The sequence below is a fragment of the Gossypium raimondii genome, chromosome 10 (genome assembly GCF_025698545.1).
Source record: "Gossypium raimondii isolate GPD5lz chromosome 10, ASM2569854v1, whole genome shotgun sequence".
NCBI classification, from domain to species: Eukaryota; Viridiplantae; Streptophyta; class Magnoliopsida; order Malvales; family Malvaceae; genus Gossypium; species Gossypium raimondii.
Window position 1 is genome coordinate 1931520 of NC_068574.1, and position 21953 is coordinate 1953472.

The 21953-nt window shown below is 32.0% G+C and overlaps 4 protein-coding genes and 1 non-coding gene across 5 annotated transcripts; 3 read left to right on the top strand and 2 right to left on the bottom strand.

Moving 5' to 3' along the window:
- Window positions 1-1768: 1768 nt before the first annotated feature.
- LOC105776712 (sphingolipid delta(4)-desaturase DES1-like) lies at window positions 1769-4106 on the top strand. The gene is made up of 2 exons (XM_012599568.2): window positions 1769-2068; window positions 3131-4106. Exons 1-2 carry the CDS (start codon window positions 1895-1897, stop codon window positions 3950-3952), a joined length of 996 nt encoding a protein of 331 aa, XP_012455022.1. The 5' UTR covers window positions 1769-1894; the 3' UTR covers window positions 3953-4106.
- A 378-nt stretch (window positions 4107-4484) lies between these two features.
- On the bottom strand, window positions 4485-7291 carry LOC105776713 (tetraspanin-19). Its single transcript, XM_052622611.1, has 6 exons — window positions 6730-7291; window positions 6545-6644; window positions 6364-6444; window positions 5585-5689; window positions 5320-5496; window positions 4485-4843 (listed from the first exon to the last, which is right to left on the bottom strand). The coding sequence occupies exons 1-6, from the start codon at window positions 7152-7154 to the stop codon at window positions 4832-4834; spliced, it is 900 nt and encodes a 299-aa protein (XP_052478571.1). The 5' UTR covers window positions 7155-7291; the 3' UTR covers window positions 4485-4831.
- Window positions 7292-7515: 224 nt separating this feature from the next.
- On the top strand, window positions 7516-7588 carry TRNAV-UAC (transfer RNA valine (anticodon UAC)). Its single transcript has one exon. It is a non-coding gene; the product is annotated as a tRNA-Val (tRNA).
- A 660-nt stretch (window positions 7589-8248) lies between these two features.
- LOC105777878 (general transcription and DNA repair factor IIH subunit TFB2) lies at window positions 8249-12748 on the bottom strand. The gene is made up of 15 exons (XM_012601373.2): window positions 12528-12748; window positions 12272-12436; window positions 12091-12159; window positions 11751-11844; window positions 11494-11594; window positions 11340-11385; window positions 11195-11254; window positions 10655-10723; window positions 10295-10378; window positions 10113-10196; window positions 9909-9994; window positions 9298-9388; window positions 9078-9158; window positions 8842-8916; window positions 8249-8745 (listed from the first exon to the last, which is right to left on the bottom strand). Exons 1-15 carry the CDS (start codon window positions 12638-12640, stop codon window positions 8608-8610), a joined length of 1356 nt encoding a protein of 451 aa, XP_012456827.1. The 5' UTR covers window positions 12641-12748; the 3' UTR covers window positions 8249-8607.
- A 1824-nt stretch (window positions 12749-14572) lies between these two features.
- On the top strand, window positions 14573-19861 carry LOC105777851 (allantoinase). Its single transcript, XM_012601346.2, has 15 exons — window positions 14573-14740; window positions 15129-15222; window positions 15377-15491; window positions 16054-16127; window positions 16466-16542; window positions 16620-16656; window positions 16730-16815; window positions 17156-17215; window positions 17438-17586; window positions 17744-17870; window positions 18007-18162; window positions 18251-18361; window positions 18668-18778; window positions 18889-18987; window positions 19478-19861. Exons 1-15 carry the CDS (start codon window positions 14654-14656, stop codon window positions 19604-19606), a joined length of 1512 nt encoding a protein of 503 aa, XP_012456800.1. The 5' UTR covers window positions 14573-14653; the 3' UTR covers window positions 19607-19861.
- The last annotated feature ends 2092 nt before the right edge of the window (window positions 19862-21953 follow it).

Genomic DNA, 21953 nt, shown 5'->3' on the forward strand with positions numbered 1-21953 from the left:
ATCAGGATTTTAGTCTTTGTATTTTTTATGGAATTTAATCTCTATATTTTTCAAATTTTAAATTTTAAGTCTTACTGTTAAACACTATTAAATTTTTTTGTTAAATTCAACTTAATTTCAAAGTCATTTTAATTACATGGTTACCAAGTAAATTTTTTAATTAAAAATGTTACAACAATAAATTTAACAAGGTTAACAGTTAGACTTAAATTTTGAAATTTGAAAATAGATAAACTAAATTTCATAAAATAGAAATACATGGACTAAATTTCTAATTTTGAAAAGTACAAAATCTACTGCTATTTTAAGTTGAACCTAAATCACTCCAAAAGTTTTTGGTTTTCTTGTACACTATACAACATTCAAAAATTGATCCAAAAAATTCGAACCCCTAATGTTTGAGCTTGAATTCTTTTAAATCCAATACGATGATTGTGAAAAAATCCAATAGGATCAAAAAGTAATATTCTTCATGATAATATTTTTTTAAGGTAAACTATCAAAATAGTCACTTTTGCTTGCATCAGATTACATTTTAGTCACTTATATTTGAGATGTTACGTTTTAGTTACTTATGTTATCGTTTTCGTTACAAAATGATCAATCTACCGTTAAACTCTATTATCTCCCTAACAGTAGTCCTACGTGGTAGTCCAAATGTGTTTTAAATGCCAACTTAGATGTCCAGTTGCTGGGATGAAAATATATTTTAAATTAAATAAATTTAATTTGGACTGCTACGTAGGACATCCAAGTTGACATTTTAAACCCATTTGGACTGCCACGTAAGATCGCCGTTAAGGAGATAACGGAACTTAACGGTAGAGTGACCACTTCGTAACAAAACAATTGACTAAAATACAATTTGAGATAAACAAAAGTGACTATTTTTACAGTTTATAAACTTCTTTATAGAAAAAAAAATCACAGCGCTCAAACATATATGTTGTCCCGAAAGCATTAAAGTAAATCAAAATGAAAAGGTTTAATATATTATTTTGTATCTAAATTTTACTTTAGTATTCAAATTGGTATCTGATTTTTTTCAATTTGATACATAAATTTGGCTTTAATGTTTAATTTAGTGTATAAGTGTTTTCAATTTGATATTTGAGTTATTTTTGTCCTAATTAAGTATTTGAGTTTGATTTCAATGTTTAATTTGGTATTTCAACTTTTTTTCATGGTTCTAAAAATTGGACCAGTGGTCAAATCAATTCAACCACCAATTCAGTTCAATTAAATAAACTATTAAAAATTCATAAAAATGAAAAGTTATAAAATCAGTTCAACTAATTTCTTTTGTCTCGATTCAAATGGTTCCGAGCGATTCATTCAAAAACTAGTTAAACCATAATGGTATATCGATTGGTTTTTGATCTAATCAATTTGACAGATCAATCGATCTAATTCAAATAATAATACTTTTTTGTCTCATTAAGTACTTATATACCTTTTTACTAGAGCACACAAGCCAAATATTCATTGGGTCACATAACGCCATTTAGTCTAGGCACCAAATTAAACATGAAGGACCAGAAAAAAATTTAAGTATTAAACTGAACACTAAAGGTAAACTCAAGTACCAAATAGCATATTAACCCAAATAAGAAAAAGTCTCAAAATACAAGCTGGATATTTTTAAACCGTGGAAGAGTGAAGACCGTTCAATCGATAATACACGTAAAAAACTCCTTAAAATGCAAAAATAAAAAATAAAAAATTCCTTCTTTTCTGGCGGTTTTTTTTTTATTATATATTATCATACACAAAAAAAGGAAGGCACAAACTTCGCATTGAAAAAAACAGATACAAGAAGGAAAAGAGGGAAAAAAGAGAGGAAGGAAACATAAAGGGATTTGGACTTTGGAGGGAAAAAAAATAGAGAAAGAAAATGGGGAAAGGAGGGGACAAGAGAATGGAAGAGAAAGATGAAGGATTAGCAATGGCGAATGATTTCTTTTGGTCATATACAGATGAACCTCATGCTTCAAGGAGACGTCAGATCCTCTCTAAATACCCTCAAATTAAAGAGCTTTTTGGTCCAGATCCCTTTGCTTTCCTTAAGGTATATATGTTAATATCCTTCAAAAATTTTTGAATCTCGTTCTTCAAAATTTTTTACTGATTTTTTTAGATCCCCAAGCAATGTAGCTGGTTAAGTTTATTGGATATTGATTTTTTTTTAACTTCGTTTTGTTCATATTTACTTAAACGGAGATCTGGGCCTTGAATTTTTTTTTTCTGTTTTGGTTCTGGTTCTGATTTATTTTTCTCTCTGTTTTGTTCATTTAATTCAATGGAAATCTGGGGTTTTAGAAAGAGTCACTATTCAATTTTTACTAGGAATATATATATATATATATATATATATATATATATGTTTAAAAATATCAAACCTTGAAACCTATGCATTTTGCTTCAGCTATGGACTGCCATATACTTGTCTTTTTTTCATCTCATTATTCAATTTTTTTTCTCTGTTTTGTTCATACTTAAATGGAAATCTGGATTCTTTTTCCTTTTTCTGTTTTGGGATTTAAAAAAAAAAAGTCATCTTTTGGTTCACATTGATTGGAATTAAGCTCTCTCATGAACTTTGGCACTTCTACCATGAGCTCATGAACTTTAGCCTTTAGTTGTAGTTTTCATCAAAACCCAAACTTCTTTTAGGTTTCAATGTGCCTCTAGCCCCTGTACTTTATGGAAATTAGGAATTTAGTTTCTATACTTGTATTTATATAGAATTTTAGTCTTTTATTTTTTAGATTTCAAAATTCAGTATAAACTAGTAACACTATTAATATTTTTTTTTGTTAAATTTGTAGCTATTACATTTTGAAATAAAATACCACTCACTCGCTAGTAGTGTAATTAAAAAATTGTAATTAACCTGAATTTAACAAAAACATTGTAACATTATTAACGGTTGTCTAAATTTTGAAATCTGAAAAGCAGAGGGACTAAATTCCTTGAAATAGAGACTAAATTCCTAAATTTTGAAAAGTATAGGGATTATAAGCATATTTTAACTTTTTTTTCCTTGGGACTTTGAAATGATAGACCCATTTGAAATGAATTATATAAATGAATATAAAGATTAAACCTTGAAACTTTATGCATTTTGCAGATTGGTGTGGTTGTTTTGATTCAACTATGGACTGCCACTATCCTCCATGATGCTAGTTGGCTAAAAATATTGATAATTGCTTATTTCTTTGGCTCATTCCTCAACCACAATCTCTTCTTAGCCATCCATGAACTTAGCCACAACCTTGCCTTCTCAACTCCGATCTACAACCGTTGGCTTGGGATTTTCGCTAACCTCCCTATCGGTGTACCTATGTCCATCACTTTCCAAAAGTATCACCTCGAACATCATCGTTTCCAAGGGGTAGACGGCATCGACATGGATGTTCCAAGCTACGTTGAAGCCCGTGTTGTGACCAATGCTTTCTCAAAATCCATATGGGTTATCTTCCAACTCTTCTTCTATGCGCTCCGACCTTTGTTTCTCAAACCGAAACCCCCTGGTTGCTGGGAGTTCATAAACTTATTCTCTCAGCTCGCCCTCGATGTGACCATGGTTTACTTTCACGGGTGGAAATCTTTCGCTTATTTGATCCTTTCGACATTCGTTGGTGGTGGAATGCACCCGATGGCAGGACATTTTATCTCCGAACATTATGTGTTTAAACCCGAACAAGAGACTTATTCTTATTATGGTCCTCTTAATCTTTTGACATGGAGTGTTGGCTATCACAATGAACATCATGATTTCCCTAGGATCCCTGGGTATAAGCTACATAAGGTGAAAGAAATCGCACCCGAGTATTACGAAGGCTTGGAATCGTATAAATCATGGAGCCAAGTTATTTACATGTACATAATGGATCAAACCGTCGGACCGTTTAGCCGAATGAAGAGGAAGATCTCGAAAAAATCTGAATAGGTGATGTGTTCCCCCCCCCCCCTCCCCATTTGGGATCTTTTTGTTTTCTGTTTTGCCTTTCTGTGTTTCAGTATGGGGTTTACTTGCATTTTAAGGCTCAAATATTGTTTTGTAAACATTGTTGAGGTATTAAGATTCTATTATGTAGTTTTTAGATGACTGAGCTAAGTTCGTTCATTGATTAATCTTTTAAAGATTGCTTATTGTTTTATTTCACAATGTTATCTTTGAACATTTGAAACAGGTTATGTTTGGTTATTTTCTAGGCTAAAATATGCTGTTAGTCTCTGTACTTGACAAAATTTACGAATTTGTCCCTATACTTAAAATGCTTAGAATTAAGTCTGGCTTTTTCTATTTAGAAATCCCAATCCTAGCATTGAAATTGTAAGTATTTTTCATCAAAATTCATCAATTTGGTATGTTGGTATTCATGTGATGGGGCATATGATTAATGAAAATTAATAATTTTGAACTTTTAAAGTACAGGGATTAAAGATCAACTTTTGTCAAAGGACAGGGACTAATGACATATTTTAACCTATTTTCTATTTCACTTGCATATTTAACAGGACAGTTTCTTACCTTAAAACCCATCAACAATTTATAGGGTCTTAATTATGCATACAATATAAGAACAACAACAAAAAAACACCACATGACACAAATGTATGAACGTGTCAAAATCTATATAATACAAATTATTAGAACCTTTAAAACGAAAAAACGACATGAATTTACGGATTTAACCTTTTTAATTCAGTGCTGAAACTTGTTTTCTGGCATGAGCATCAAGGATACATAGCTTGGTTGTGTTTTGTCATGGTGAGTTCTCTGCTTTCATTTGTGAATGATGAAAATTTGGCAACACCCTTTTCTTTACTTGTTCATCTGCTTAATGATAAATCAATAACATTAAATAAAAATAACAAAACAAAAAGATAAATAAAGGTGAGAGTATCCTATAGTAGGAGTTAGATTGAATTTTGTTCCCTTTACTAAAAAAATGGGTAAATTAGTTCTTGTAGGTTAGATCAAAGAGTAAATTAGTATTTCTATTAAATATTTCATCTATTTTTATGGTTAAAAGCTGGCCTATGTCTGTCAGTATGATGTACACGTGACACACTATATGTCACTGTCTAATTATTTCATTAGTCACACTTGTTTTTAATAGTACGTATAGATGAAATTTTTAACTAAAAGAACTAATTTGCTCTTTAATCAAATGTACATAGACTAGTTTGTACATTTTTTAAATAAAGGAGGGAAAATGTAATTTGACTCTTAGTACAATGATTTCTACGATACTTTTACCTAAATAAAGAGAAGCCAAAAAAGGAAAAAGTTGGAAAAGGGTTACTTACATTCCAAGCTTCATTCTTATTGGCAAAAGGAGGGTCTACAATAACATAAGCAGGTTGTTGAGGATGGTTATTTATTAAAGGAAGCCTAGCTTGATTGAATTCTTCGTCGCTATCATAGTTTGAGCATTGGTTAGGGCCACAAGCTCTCAATGCCATAGCCGATAGTACTGAAAGTCCCTGTGAATACGAGGGTCGGAAACTTAACCAATAAACATCCTTTCATTATCATGTGATCTAAGTTCATGAAACTTGCAGATGAAGTTACCTGTCCTAAGAAAATAACGAAGCCAATCCATTTGAAGATGTCAATATTGGACTCAACAAATTCTTTGAAATCATGGAACCTTCCTGTTGGATCTTCAGGCAAATCCTGGTATCATATCAACCAATGATAAGAAATTGAAACTAAAATGCTTTGAAACGAAAAAAGGATTGAAATGAAACACGTCAAGGAGAGGTTGAACTTGCTCTAGGGGAGATGTATTCGAAGTATTGTCAAGAGTTGAAGGACCCTTTTCAACAATGGTTGGTATTGTCCCAAGGTAATTGTGCTTGGTTTTATCTCGGGTTTTGTCTCCTAACTCTGTAGAGAGTCTCAAGGGGTTCACTGAGTGAGAGTGCCTCACCCACTAAAGAAATGTGAGCATTTTCTCGACGGGGACGAAGACAAAGTGGGGCATGTAGTGGCCTTGCCTCCCCCCTCTCCAATGATAGATTTATCTTTTAGTCCCTTAAATCTTTATGAAATTACACGTTAGTGTAATGGTAAAATTCCACTTAGACCCTAATAATTTATTATTCATATATGCACATAATGGGAAATGCTCACGTTTCCTTGATGGGGGAGATGCTTCCACCCCGTGGACCCCTCAAGGCTTTACGTGGAGTAAGAAGACAAAACCAAACTCAAACACCTTAGGCTCAATACCGACCACCTATTGAGGGATCCGTCAACTCTCGATAAATGACACTTTGAAGACTTTTCCGAAAAACAAGTTCAGCCTCCCTTCAATAAAGCAAATAGAGGAAAAAAGTCTCATATACCTTTTCCCACTCAGAATTCAAGAGCACATCAGCTGCAATTCCAGTTTCTACCAATAAAAGCACTGAGATAATCACCATGTACTTTTTTGCTACCATTAAAGAAACAACAAATACATTGCTTGGAAAAGAAATTTTCAAACTCAAACAAAAGCATACAAAATGAAAAACAAAAAAAGGATACACAGAAAAGGCAAAATCCATTTGCAGTATCAGCAGCAATATGGCCTAAGCATGTTAATAGGCATAAGGTGATGCCTGTGCCCAGAAAAGTATATATAAACCTGCACTTGTTTTTTGTAATTAGCTGAAAAAAAACTGGTAAAATTAGCTGAAAAATGATTTTCTGTATATAAATAAATATAGTACCATGGAGCAGTGGAATTGAAATCATCAAATGAAGAGCCTCCCATGTCTCTTTGCCAAATTCTTACCATCCAAAAGCCATATAAAATCATAGCAATACCCACCATTGCCATTATCAGGTTCACACATTTCAAAGCTGATTGTAGGCAAGATTTTATGATTCTTGCCATTAAGAGAAAGAAAACCCCAGAGCTGGTTTTTTTTCTATGATCACTAATCTGAAAGATTAACAAGAAGCTACTTCGGGGGTATCTTAGATAAACACTATAGACTTTGGGAATATAGGACAAGGAAAAATTGGTGTGGCAAATGGGTAATGGCTTATCAATCAAAGAAACAGTGACCTTTTTTTTGTTTGTTTCTTTTCTTATTGGTATTCGCATAGAAGAAATTATTTTCTTTAAGTAATATTTGTTGTCCAAAAGCATAATCTTTGAGATCTAAAATACATAAACTAAGCATAATCTAAGTAATTATATTATTTATACATGTCCAAAAGCTATACTTGTTTATATCTTTGAGATCTAAATACATAAACTTTTTCAGTTTTCTACAGGAACCATGGGGGGGGGATAAATGGCCAAATCCATTGACAAAAAAAGGCTATGATGGAAAGAATGATTGAGAGATAAGAGAGAGAGAGAGGGGAAATTTCTGGGAAACTATCTGTTTGTTTTCTTGTTGCTTGGCTTTTTACATTTTGTCACACTATCAAACAATGACACTTCCCATCTTTTTATATTTGAATTTATATAATAAGTAATATTACTTGGATTTCCTGACACTGACGTTGCTGTGGTGTAGTGGTTATCACGTTAGTCTTACACACTAAAGGTCCCCAGTTCGATCCTGGGCAGCAACAAAATGGTATACTTAAATGCCGACTTTTATTTTGTTCAACCACGAAGATTCCAATACTAGGAATGGTTGCACAAAAGCCAAATAAAAATAGGGTCTCAAGCCCAAACCTAGCATACAGAGGCTGATGTTCATATAATGACACACCCCTAGTAAACTCAAGTCAAACTGAGAGAGGAACCCTTGTGTACCATCATCGAAAAAATGGTATGCAACGCGTGATCGAAGATCATAGCATATATATCTGATACAACACTTGATCCCAAAAACCCTACTACAGCGAAAAAATAGAACTAGTAAATTACAAACATCCCAAAAAAACACGTTGTTTTCGATGCCAATGTTCATAATCTTTTTAGTGAATCTCGACGTAGCTCCAACAACAAAAGATCTTCAGATTAAATGAGACAAAACACGAGGCCACGAACTCGAGAAAGCAAGCCTCTATTAGCTTGATAAAAACAAGCCATCAAAGGCTCAAACACGAGCCATAGGAAGCTCAGTACAAGCCCTAAAGGCCGGTTTTGCTCCCATCGTGCGGGCAGTTTTGCTCATTTATATAATTTCCAACATACATTCCAAAATTCATTAGCTGTTTACTTCGTAAGTGTAAAATTCCACCAATAAATAAAAATAGAAAACTGAGAACCTTGGTTATAAAAGATTGTCTTCAAATATTGCTTTCTTTCATTAAATATACTAAAATTGATTTGGATAATATAAAACTATTGACAGGTGCTTTCGTTGAAAATCTCCATAGCAGATACAAAGCCAGGGTGCAGTGACAAATAAAGGATCCTATCAACCTTTGATTTTAAAGCTTAAAAATAAATGAGCTGCTCTTCTCCCCCATTCCTAATTTATTTAGGTTGAGAGCCTCCAATAAAAAAGGAAATTTTCATACAAGGACCCTGCTCTTGCTAAGTAGAGATTCCTAGCACCCTTTTTCCCTACCAAAACTTCGAACAATCTCATTTGGCTGGTGTCATGGAGAGATTGGATTTTATATACTAAGCATACAACCTACTTGTTTTGACCACGAAGATGCTCGCGCATAAGCATATGAATCTCTGCCTTGACAACCATACGCATTTTCTTAGCATCTTCCCATAGTAAACCATTATGCATACGAGCAAAGTCGGAAGCAGCCTCAAAGACATCCTGTTCGATAGAGGAAGAAGTCAATTCCAAGATATGATAACATAATGTTCAGAGATAAAAGAAATATATGACTCAGATCAAGAGGCTCGATATTACCCTTGAAGGAAATTCATCGTAAAAATGAGCTGGAGTCATCTCAACTCTATTCAAATCAGTTTCCCACAATCTTATCTGCAACAAAAGAGCAACTATGTGAACATCCCTAGAGTAATCTACTTTCGAACTGAAAAGTGCTAACACTCGATATGCTTCCCTTGAAGCAGGGATGTATAAGTTTAAATGAATTAGTCACATAATACAGCCAAAGTATTTAAGCAGATTAAGTATTCAACCTGATCCGTGACATTTTCAGGTACCGATGGTAATTTCTCAGCAACTCGAGGATGTGCGTTCTGCTGAAGGAATGTAACTATCTGTATTCAGGAGTTACAAGGAGCTGGTTAGACTATGTTAGATAATTTAAGTTGCTACTTTTTTTCAATTGTGTGATTTCTTGCATGTCTAGATCCTTCAATTTGGGATATCAAAGAGCAAATAGAAATGGATGCTAACCTGCCCCGCAGTAATGCCATTTTCAAAAGCATTATAGAGGCTTTCTTTTGTTATTGCACCAACTATGAGGTTTGGAAGTTGATACTCTACCCTATAAATGTGAGCACATTATCGTTTTAGTGAAGAATTCAATAGTTAGTATAGCAGTAATAAAGCTGAGAATCTTAGAACAAGCCAGTGAAAGTGGTTGGCTATATATGTGAATCAGCAGATTACAGGTAAATTCAAGAGCCTTTCTGAAGTGGGTAGGTAAAGAAGTGGAGAGCTAGAATCAGCAAAAAGATATTATTAATTGGCTATTCTTTCAATCAAGCAGAAACAGACCCTTGTTTACTTACTAAAAATGTATTCCCACATTTCTAACTTCTCTAGACTCCTAATAGCATTAAATCAATTTGGATACCTTTTTTTAATGGTATCGAAGGGGAAATTAATTTTTAATCAGAAGGTTGTGTGGTTACATTTCCACCTACTGGCCCCAAAGACTTTGGAGGAAAATAAGAAATTTTTGCTTTTGACACTGGGTGATTTTCATTTCCCTGGAACCATTCTGGAAAATGATATCCGAAGTTATAAAATGGGAAGTTCATTGAGGATTCACTGCTTCATACCTTGCGAATAGACGTAAAATTTCACAGTGCAACTTAGATGATGAGTATGCGTACATCCTAAAGTTAGTTTCCACAACAACAAATCCCTGAAGTTATATAGCAAAAGAACTGCATGAGTAAAGTGTAACACAGCTAGGGAAAACAATGATAACAGTTAATACATCAGAGGCCATGTATTCACACAACTAACTTAATTAGCCATACCTGTTTTCTTGATGATGAATCTGTTAAGCTCACTGAAAGATTGGTGGCTAATTTAGTAGGTATAAACCAACTCTCTTTCCTGCCCTGGACATATGCAAATACCATAAAACCATCATAAAGCATTACTTAAAACAGTTTATCTGTGTATTCCTATAAGAAAAAATAACTTTAGTTAGGACAACCTTCTGAAGTTTGACCAATCCCAAGTCTGCAAGGTCCTTGATCATAGTTGTCTGGTCATCAGTCAGTGTATCTAAACTATATGCCTATGACAAGACAAAGCAAATTTATAGAAAATGTCCAACAAATAGTTCACAAAAGTTAAATCTAAAGAACCTCAAGAAAAGAAAGCATTACCGAAAGGAAGTAAGAGTCTATTCAAATAACAAAATACAACAAAAGTTTTTTTTTTAAGATTAATAATGTAGATACTTGCTAAGAAAACATGGATTAAACAAATGTCAAACATAGGCTTCTTCCAAAAAACATTTTCTATGAACAATCATAGATCAAGGGAAAAGTTATAAATGAATATGGCATACCTCACCAGGGGTATGAAAACTAAGTTCTAGCAAAAAAGCAATTAAGTCTGCTTGATCTACACCTTGCTCCTGCACCAAAACATGAAAGTCCGAGCATAAGATAAAAAGACAGGCTACAAAATGACAGAAAAATAGTTGCATCAATGTCTTCCAATTCAAGTAAAGAGGCCAAGACAAGGAGCCAATTTCTATTTTTCCTTCATTAAGCTTATCAGTATATGGATCCATCAATCCACAAACACTTGTACAACCAAAAGTCCCATATAGGAAATGGCACCTTTTTCCCTTGAACTAAAAGTAGCTGCTAATGCTCAAGCACACAAGAATACACAAGCTATTACTTTAGTGCATGCGCACAGTCACACCCCCTAGGGTACATTCACATTTAAGAGGATAATATATACTAATAAACCAATACCAAATAAAAGTTTAGAATAAATTCATGCTAATTTCCCCTTCAAGAACTTAACAACAGTAGAACACAATAGCTCTAACAAACAAGTTCCAAGCAGAACAAAATAATTATCTCATCAAATATACCTCTGAATTGGAGATATACTCTCTGATAATATACCAAAGCTGAGCATTTGTATCCATCAACTGTAAATTACACAGATGAGAAGTAATTTTAGGTGACAGACAACCAGAAAAGAGGCAAAAGGGCCATGAGTTTCATGATGCACACCAAGAATTGGAAACCACTCTCAGTTAATCTTGGAGCTTCTTTATCTCTGTAGAAACAGACATAAAGACATCATGACACCAATCGTGAGATATAGAACCCTCAATAACTATTGCATAAAAGAAATGAAGCTAAAGTTCATGGCAGGATTTAGCACCTCTGACGCAAAAGACCACGCTGAAAAATTCTCATCATGGAAGAGCTGAAGCTCGTTGATTTTTCGGCTTGTCCTGAACTTATAAGTTGCAGCAAGAAACACTGCTTAACAAAGCTGAAGTAAGAAGCAGCTCAAACATTAAAACTAAACAGTTGAGCAAATTCAAAACTAATTGCATAATTCCGCATCACATACACTACCATTAAGAACATAAATTATGCCAATGAATCGATGAAAAAAATAGGTGAAAGTCACACCTCCCATTGCTCATGTGCATAGGCATCAAGCTCCTCTGAGGTTGGAAGCCTTGCAGTAACACTTTGAGGCATCGGTTCTCTTGGCAAAATACCACTGCAAAGTATAATCCTTTAAATAACTACTACAACAATAACACAACATAAGGAATCTAGTGGCATAACAAAAAATTAACTACGTATGTGATAGAATTGGCTGTAATTTAAGTAATAAGAAGAATATAATTTAAACCGGCAAATTTAAGGGTTTTACAAGTATGTAAACTCATAATACATAACAAAGAGAAAATTTTAGCCCCTTACATTTTGACAACTAGCCTCTAACCTGGGGAAAAAAACTTACCCAGATATCATATGTTTTCGAAGATTAGTCTGAAACGTGGAATTTAACTTGTAAGTGGTTTCCTTCTTCCTAACAAAAAGATAAAGATTGATTAACACAGTTCATACGACCAATTCCCTATAATGCACGGTAATAAGAAAAACAGATGCAAATGAAGCAAAAAGTAGTTGCAATTGCTTACCGATCAATTACTTCAAATACTCTTAGCTGAATCAACCGATCGATCGCAACTTTGTGCTTAGATGATCCATCAGCAAGCAGCCACTCCTGCAACGACTTGGATGTTATGGGAATATCGATGTACAACATTTGTAACACGTATTTCTTCGCCAGCGGCGGCAACGACCTGATCAATGAACGAATGCTTCGATAAATTCAGAGATTCCTTGTTTTCTTTAGTGTTACGGATTAAAGTGGGGGGGGGGGAGAGGGAAGACCTGAGAATGGCTTCGCAAATGAACTGATTACGATAGAGCAAATCGAGCTTAATGGCGGGCAATGAAGCCACCATGTCCATGAAATTCTTGGCGATAATCTTCACCTGAGGCATTTTTCTTAAAAAAAAAAAATCTTCTGTCGATTTCTAGGGTTTTGTTTTGTCTACGGATGTACAATCGAAACTCAGATTGAAACGATCCGAAAACTTGAATCCGAATACATCATTGATACAAAGGAAAATTATAAGGGTTAAAGTTGATAGGTAGATATTAAATTTTTTACTACATTCTTATTATATTTTAAAAATACGAGTAAATTTTTCATTTTATTTTTATGCCACTGAATTTTATCATGAATTTTGAATTTTATTAAATTTCATCACCAACTTTAATTTTTAATTAAATTTCATCATTCAATTTTAATAATTTGAAAACATAATTTAATTAGAATAATTATTTTAAATATTTTTATTTTATTAATTAACAATAATTTAACTTATAAATATTAAACATTAGTAAATTAAATTAAAATTCTATTTAATGAAATAAAAATTTGAAAAATAAAATACATATATAGTCAAAAGAAAAATCAAGTTCATTTTGTAAAAGAACTTTTTTTATTTCTAATATTATATTAATTTATTCAAATATTAAATTAAAATATAAAAATATTAAATGCTGCCTTCTAATTATTTTAAAATAAAATTGAATAGTAAAAGTTGATAAAATTTTCGACTTGTAAAATTCTATAAAATAAAAGTAAAGCCACAAAATTCAATATAGAGAAAATATAGTGATGATTTTATCTCCGGTTCATAATGACAATAACAAATACCATTCAACATGAAGTACATTGGTAATTTTCAATATCCACTTCATCAAATAATCAGTTCAACTAACATATTCTCACTAATTGAAAAATCTTCTAATCAATCTAGAGATATTTTGATTCCATTAGTTGTGAGGATTTGGAATATGCATATTATCAATTAAAGAGAAATTCAACAATTAAAAGAAATGTTGATTTTTTAGGACCCTTCATTCCTTCAAACGAAAATAGAATCATATCGATTCCTTAAGTGCCTTTTTGGATATTTCTCAATGTCTCAGCTATTCACGCCACGATTTTGAATCAGAAGAAATATTTAAGAAATGGCAGATCTGTTCATTATATCAATAATCAAGTCAAATATGATGTATTATAAGAGATTTGTCTTTTTATTTATTCTTTAATATTGGATAAAAAACAATCATTGAATGAATCATTCAATTCTAGAGATAAATCGAAAAATAAATATTTATCGACTAAAATATAGTGACAAATTAGCATATTAATCCAATTAATTATAATTATTACGGGTTTTTTTTTCAATTATAGTATAGTAACGACGAGTGAACAAGCTCTAAGAGAATTGAGAAAGCCCAATTGGGCAACGTTCCTAAATGTGTTAATTGTCAAGTGTAGTTGAGTTTGAGGTGTTAAAAGTAATAATATTTTTACTTAAATTTAATTATATGAATATAATTTTTTTATTATATATTTTTATTGATTCTAAATAGTAAAATAGGCTATGTGGATCCAATATTGAAAAATAAAAATTTAAAACGATATAAAGTAAGTAAAATCACTTGACCCATGAGTAAATGATATTTGTACTTGCAAACTATTTGAATTTAACTAGAAAAAGTTTGAATTTAATTTGAGCTATGGAGTAAATTGAGTTTGAAAATCTTAAGCTCGTATATATATATATATATATATATAGATTTGATACAAATTAACAATTAAGAGGAAGGGGAAAGGTTTTATAAGCATCAAACTTTGAATTGATGATCAATTAACTTAAAACTTACACAAGAGTAATAATAGAATTTAACCAAATAGATTTTACAACTAATATTTGGTCAGGATTATATTTTTACAATTTGAAAAGTATAAAAACTATATTTAATTAAATTAAAATACAGGTATTAACACCACAATTTATGCAAATTAGATGGCCTAATAGCAGAATTTGACTCAATTCATTCGTAAAATCACACGTGTACCGAGATGTTGAAATCTCATTGATTTCTTTTTTCTTATCAGTAAGGAAAAAAAAAGGAAGTGGAAGCTGGGAAGAAAGATGGACTTGCTGCATTGGAAGCTCTTTCCGCTGTTAGCGCTGCTCGCTTCTTTCCTTTTCTTTTTCTACATTCAAGATTCTTCCAAGGTTTATTCTAATTAAACTCTAATTATTAGGTGTTAATTATAATCTTAATTTTCGATTTTTGTATTTTTGTATTTCTTTTTTCTGTTTGACATTGATGAGAAAAATAAACAGATGAAACGAAGATTTTCTCAGTTCTCTGACTTTCTTTTAGGTTTAATATCTGCTTTAAGAATATCAAAACTAAGGAAATACTCTGATGAATTTCAATCTTAATAATCCTGAAAATGATTATGTGATTTTAGCTTAAGCTTTGCTTTGTTTGCTTTAAGGAATTTACTTCCATTGACTTGCTTTTCTTGTAACGCAGTTTTGTCGTTTTAGATATGATTTTTTGATATCGTAAATCGATCAATTAAATAGACTGAAATTATGATTTCACATTTGACAGTCATCTCAAAGCGGTTGTAGTCTTTTTCCTCACAGTCACTATTGGATTGCAAGCAAGCGCATTGTGACACCACAAGGGATTATTTCTGGTGCTGGTATGTAAAATGACTGGTATCACTATGAAGATTCGATAGAGTAAACATGGGAACCTAGTTCATTATGTTGATAATCAGTGTTACTACTAGACCATTTTGCTGTATTTAGTACTTCATTTTGTTTATTTGTTTTTCCGGATGTGTAAATGGACAGTTGAGATAAAGGGAGGGAGTATCGTATCAATAGTTAAGAACAAGGACTGGAGTGGCAAATTTAAACAAGTAGTTGATTATGGCAATGCAGTTGTCATGCCTGGCTTGATCGATGTGTAAGATATTAGATCTTGTTTTCTACCATTCATGCTACTTAATAATTCATTCGCAATTTGTTCATTTCCCCAACAGTAATTACATAGCATAGCACTATGTTTGATAGAAAGGAAAGATGAAAAAAAGGGAATGGAATGAAACTAAAAAATACTTTCTCCACCATTTCCTTCGAGTGGTAAGAGGGGAAAACACAAGAGGACTGAAGGAAAATGGGTGGATTTGCATTTTTACTTTTCCTCCAATTTCAGGCCTTCCGTGAGAGGAAACCAATTTTTCAGCTTAATTTAAGAATTTTATTTACAACTTTACCGATAATCTCTTTCTTTCACTTTATTTTTCATCCTTAAGATCAAATTGAATGAAGGAAAATTAACTTTCTTTCCTCTTCCTTCTTTTTTTCTTTCCTTACCTTTTCTGTCCCTCTGATTTCCTTTTGTCTATCAAACATAGTATAAATTCTAAGCAATAATGGAGATAGATAACTGCTTGAGCATGAAAGTAGATGCAATCAAAAGGAAAATTTATAGTGCATAAAAGTTGCTTACATTTTGTCCATGGTAGGCATGCGCATTTAGATGATCCAGGGAGGGCAGAATGGGAAGGATTTCCTTCAGGGACTAAAGCAGCTGCTGCAGGTATATTGCTTTATATGTATAAATTGTAATGAACTTGTATTAACATATGTCTCCTTTGGTAATAAATGCAAATTATAAATAATTCACCTTCTTTGAGTAAACTTTACAGTTTTCTGTGGTGGGTTTGTTTGCTACTTATTTACCAATTAAAATGTTTATGGTTGGTTTTGGTTGTTCAGATAAATATGTTGTTCTTCCTTATTTTCCCTTCATGATCAACAGATATATTCATGCACCATTAGTCCTTTAGAGTTGTGCTATTGGAATTTGGAATATTTCTTTCTTTTGGTTGGCATACTGTATACGCATCGTAACTTTCTATTACTGTATGTGTACAGGTGGCATTACAACATTGATTGACATGCCTCTAAATAACTTTCCTTCCACTGTTTCAACAGAAACCTTGAAACTCAAGGTATGCCTAGTACATATCGATGACAACATAATAGATATGATATATATCATCTATTTGATCGCCATTTCTTTTGACAGATTGAGGCTGCAGAGAAGAGTATTTATGTTGATGTTGGTATGTTCCTTGAACTGTACCTTAATAAATCTCTATCTCAAAGACTGAAGTCTAAATAATATACCATGACCAGGCTTCTGGGGAGGTCTAGTTCCTGAAAATGCATTCAATGCAACAGCTCTGGAAGCCCTCTTAGATGCTGGAGTCCATGGTTTGAAGGTAAGCATCTAATGAAATGATTTAGTTATATATCATTTGCATAGTTATGCCACCAATAACATGAAGGTTGAGTCTTTGTATTTTCTTAGAAAATTATGCCACCAATAGTATTGTATGATTAATCTTAATGTCATGTATGACATTAAGTATTTCCCAACTGGTGAATGCTGCTTTGGATCCTAAACCTAATGTGCATTAGTTGAGGTGAGAACTCACTGACATCATTAGAACATAATAATTCCGTTTCCTAAGTCCTAACAAAGATATCTTGTAATAGCAGGGTTAATCATTTTTGACAAAAGAAATTTTATCTTACAACTTTTATGTTCATGCTTTGCAGTCTTTTATGTGCCCTTCAGGGATCAATGACTTTCCTATGACAGATGCCAGGCATATTAAGGTTCGTTTCTGATACCTGTATTGCACTCAACTAATGATAAAGCTAGTTTTCCTTTTGAAGCGCGGCATATTTGCATTTCTGTCCACATTTCTTTTTCCATGTTCTTTAGTATTGTGATAATCCATAAACTATAGTCTTCTGATCAATATACTTTAATCAGTGTTTGAAACATTGTTAATCTTTAGTCTATCTTCTGAAATTCATATCAATTTGCTACTTTAGGCAGGACTGTCTGTATTGGCCAAATACAAGAGACCTTTACTCGTACATTCCGAGATTCAATCAGTTGTTGAAAGCCACTTAGAAACTGAAGATGGTGGTGGTGATCCTCGATCATATTCAACTTATCTTAAAACAAGGCCACCTTCTTGGTAAGTTGAATTTTCTTTTATTTTATTCATTGGGAAGGAGCATGTTTAAATACTTTTGTTTAGAGCTCAGTGGTTTTATATATGTTTTGCACAGTTTACAAATTCGTTGAATTCTGTTTCTTTACATGGTTTAGATTAATCTTGATTTCCCACCCAGGGAGGAGGCAGCTGTTAGAGAACTTTTGACTGTTACAAAGGACACAAGGAGCGGAGGTCCGGCAGAAGGTGCTCATCTTCATGTGGTTCATTTGTCTGATGCCAGTTCTTCCTTAGATCTTATAAAGGTATTTATACAACACAATCTCTCTGATAGAATTCCCTTGCTTGATCATAGCACAATTTTCGTGTTCTGTTTCCTATTCTTCAAACTGCCAATAAATTACTACTTGTGATATTGCACTTTCATTGTGAACGTATCAGGAAGCGAAAAGGAGAGGTGACAGCATAACTGTTGAGACTTGCCCTCATTATCTAGCTTTTTCAGCAGAAGAAATTCCTGATGGAGATACTCGTTTCAAGTGTGCCCCACCTATCCGTGATGCAGCCAATAAAGAAAAACTATGGAATGCTTTAATGGTATTGCCAGTAACTTTTCTGGTGCAACTAGTTGACATCAATCCAGTTTCTTCAAACCATTTCTTCTCTATTTTTGCTAATGTTCCAGGAAGGAGATATTGACATGCTGAGTTCTGATCATTCACCAACAGTCCCGGAACTTAAACTCCTCAATGATGGTAACTTTTTGAAGGCTTGGGGCGGTATATCATCTATACAGGTTGGTAATTTTCCATTTAAAGAAAAATGATCTCGAGAAACTGTTTGCTTTCTTCCTATATAAAATTCTTATACCATGTTAGTCTAACATTACTTCCTCAATATTGTGCTAATTTTTGAACAAAATGCTTTATAGTATCATCTCTCTGGCTTCAAGGTTGATATCCAATGAAAACAACTTCTGTCTGATTCATATTGTTATGCCGGTTCATCATTTCTTCGTGTCTCTCTTTGATTGTTATTTACTCTTACTTGGTACCAGTTGGTGGATACTGATTAATGCCCTTTTGTATCGAGACATATGCAGTTTGTTCTTCCTGTGACATGGTCATACGGACAGAAATATGGAATAACCTTGGAACAGTTAGTTTCATGGTGGAGCGAGAGGCCTGCAAAGCTTGCTGGACAACATTCAAAGGTCAAATTTCTTAAACTATCTTTTTACATATGCATTTCCATTAATCCCCCTTCCCCTTTTTCTGGTGCATTACGAATGAATAATCTGGAGATGACAACTACATTGTTTAGGGAGCCATAGCAATCGGAAACCACGCAGATGTCGTTGTTTGGGAACCTGAAGTGGAATTTGACCTCAATGAAGATCATCCTATGTTTGTTAAAAATCCGGTATATATCCCTTTATCTCTATTATCTGGTAAAAGTATCATGGAGGCCTTTGTATTGGGAATCCGATTGTATTTTACCCTCTTTACTAAAAAAATGAGCAATTTAGTCCTTGTACATTAGATTAAAGAACAATCTGGTCATTTTTGATTAAAAATTTTATCCAATTTTGCTGTTAAAAATTGGCGTAGCTAATAGAATAACCAAATAGTTACACATGGCATACTATGTGTACCTCATTTTAACATACAAACCAATTTTCAATAGTAGAAATGGTTGAAATTTTTAACAAGGGGATTAGTTTACTCTTTGATCTAATATACAGGGATTAATTTGTACATTTTTTTAGTAGAGAGGGCAAAATGCAATTTTGCTCTTAGTACAAGGGCCTCCATGGTACCTTTACCCTATTATCCCTATCTCATTCATAATTCTTGTTCTCGATTGGTTCTATTGTTAAGTCGGAGTATGTTTTCTCCCCTATCGAATGCAGAGTATATCTGCCTACATAGGCAAAAGACTGTCTGGAAAAGTGCTGGCCACTTTTGTAAGAGGGAACCTTGTTTACAAAGAAAGGAACCATGCTTTTGCTGCTTGTGGTTCTACCATCCTCGCAACATAGCATGGAACAAAAGGGTAACATTATTCTCATAAACATCATAACAAGCAATGAACTTTTCTCAATTTTCATAACACAAAATGAAAAATCGAACAGTTAAAACGCAATAATCACGAGTTGTACAATATATTTAATACATATGTCTCCTAGTTTTTGTTTAGGATTTTAAACACATTTAATTATTTATGTTATGTTCATCTTTACATAGTTAAGATGAAAAAAAGGCGTGCATGCAAGTATCACTAAATTTACGTCTCATCTTTCTTCTCACCATAATGCATTGTAGTAAAATCTTTATTTATCAGCAACTTTTACATTTTTTAAGGAAATGCTAAAATTTTCAAGAAAGGAAAAGAAAAACATGAAATTATATAAAGAAAATATTGTAAATTACATGTGTTCATGGGTTGGTTCATGTCATTACTTTTTACATATTTTAAAAATATAATTTTATTTAATTTTATATATATTTAAGTAAAATTTTAAATATAAGCGACTTAATTTTTAATATTTATATTATTGTATAATATATTTAATTTTCATTTGGTATAAAAGATCTATAATAAATTTAAAAACTAAAGGAGTCAGGTTGGATTTTTTTATGTTTTTTACAGAAGGTCAGGATTTGTATGGTAGAACTCAATCTTGACCTTTATTTTAAATGGTTTTATTTATGATTTAGTTCTTGGATTATATTAAAATTTCATTTTGGTACTTACTTTTGGTTTCCCACTTCGGTATTTAAATTATCATTTTAGTTTCATTCTACTTTAAAATTGCCGGTGTCCAATAGAATGTTCCACGTGTAATGTTTTTAAATCGTAGATTAAGCTATTTTAAATTAATCCAATTCTTTTACTAAACTCATTTTCCGAGATTAATAATGTAGCACTAAAAATATATTGGGTAAAGTGGAACAAAAGTGATAATTTAGATACTAAAATTAAAAAAATGAATATAAGACAAGGATCAAATAGTAAATTAAACTATTTTAAATTAATCTAATATATATATATATATGAAGTTATAAAAAGAAAAACAATTTTTATATGGCAGGCTTATAATCTATCATTTGTCACTATATAATTCTCCCATGTGTAATTGTTTATTATATTTTTAAAAATTAATTAAATGTAACATATATTGTAAAGAGCATAATTAGGTAATACATACCAAATTTAAATTATATTTTATAATTAACTATAATTAATACAAGACTCATAATCAACAATAATTTTTATTCGACTTTTTATTTATTGATAGATATCATCGTATATAAAGTTTTTAGTTGTTGAAATAAGAAAATAAATATTTGAATTACTAAAATTCTCGGCATTACAATATCTTTTAAACTTGAAACATTCTTTCCCTATAGCTGTAATTATGTGTAGCACGTTAATTTGGATTGTTTCATTACTTTATTTTATAGTATCTACAAATGAAATGTAGGAGTTGGAAATATACACGAGCGAAAAGAAAAAAAAGTATAATATTTCCTTTTAGAATTTGTCCTTTTCATGGAACACGATCATTTTTAACTTTTTAATAGATTTTAGTTTGATCTTGAGAATATTTTGATCCTTAATACGATATATAAGGACCGCTACTATAAATAGTACTACACTATTGATCTTGAAATATTGATTGCTTGTTGAACCCTGTGAATTACGTGAAAGTAGGATATTCTGAATTCAATGGTTCAAGAGTTCTATAAAACGTTCTTTGTGGAAAAAAAATGTGAATGAAAGATGCTACTGAATTGAATTGGGTCCATGAATTTAAGAAATAGTGAGAATTCTTGATCTTTCTCAATATCTCTCTCAATTCGAAAATTCAGGATTTGAATTGATGTCCTTTCATTGATTCTTCCTAAATTGCATTGATTTATCCTAAAAATTTCATTTCAATTGAAATTTGGTTATTCACCATGTACGAGGATCTTCGCTAAGCATCCATGGCCTCATTATGAAATCAAGAAAAGATAAGTGAATTTAATGTTGATTGAAGACATTGTTAGTCGAAGATGATGTTTATGATGGTGGTTAGTTTTTTAGAAAAAAGAAGAGTTTTAGAAAATATACCGATTCATCTAAAGAAAGAAAAAAAAAACAGAGAAGTGAAAATGAGAAAAATAATATAGAAGAGTCAGAGTGATTAAAACTCTATTAATAATGAAACTTCACCTGGGAGTAAATATTAAAATCTAGATTTTGGATTAATTTCATTTTAGCTCCAATTATACATTTAAGTAATTTTATTTTAATATCTTATTTTATCCACATCATTATATTTAACTAATTAAGTTATTTTTATGATATATGTTTAATTTTATTTCAAATTTAAACATAAT

Excerpts from the sequence above, each read along its gene's own strand:
- LOC105776712 (XM_012599568.2), top strand. The coding sequence starts at position 1,895 with ATGGGGAAAGGAGGGGACAAGAGAATGGAAGAGAAAGATGAAGGATTA. Across the intron at positions 2,069-3,130 it reads ATCCCTTTGCTTTCCTTAAG|ATTGGTGTGGTTGTTTTGAT; the intron begins GTATATATGTTA and ends TGCATTTTGCAG.
- LOC105776713 (XM_052622611.1), bottom strand. The coding sequence starts at position 7,154 with ATGCTTTTGGACAACAAATATTACTTAAAGAAAATAATTTCTTCTATG. Across the intron at positions 6,445-6,544 it reads ATGGATTTTGCCTTTTCTGT|TACATGGTGATTATCTCAGT; the intron begins GTATCCTTTTTT and ends GTAGCAAAAAAG. Across the intron at positions 5,690-6,363 it reads TGAATTCTGAGTGGGAAAAG|GATTTGCCTGAAGATCCAAC; the intron begins GTATATGAGACT and ends ATATGATACCAG.
- LOC105777878 (XM_012601373.2), bottom strand. The coding sequence starts at position 12,640 with ATGCCTCAGGTGAAGATTATCGCCAAGAATTTCATGGACATGGTGGCT. Across the intron at positions 10,197-10,294 it reads GATTGGTCAAACTTCAGAAG|GGCAGGAAAGAGAGTTGGTT; the intron begins GTTGTCCTAACT and ends GCATATGTCCAG. Across the intron at positions 9,159-9,297 it reads ATGGCATTACTGCGGGGCAG|ATAGTTACATTCCTTCAGCA; the intron begins GTTAGCATCCAT and ends TCCTGAATACAG.
- LOC105777851 (XM_012601346.2), top strand. The coding sequence starts at position 14,654 with ATGGACTTGCTGCATTGGAAGCTCTTTCCGCTGTTAGCGCTGCTCGCT. Across the intron at positions 15,223-15,376 it reads AGGGATTATTTCTGGTGCTG|TTGAGATAAAGGGAGGGAGT; the intron begins GTATGTAAAATG and ends GTAAATGGACAG. Across the intron at positions 17,216-17,437 it reads CAGATGCCAGGCATATTAAG|GCAGGACTGTCTGTATTGGC; the intron begins GTTCGTTTCTGA and ends TTGCTACTTTAG.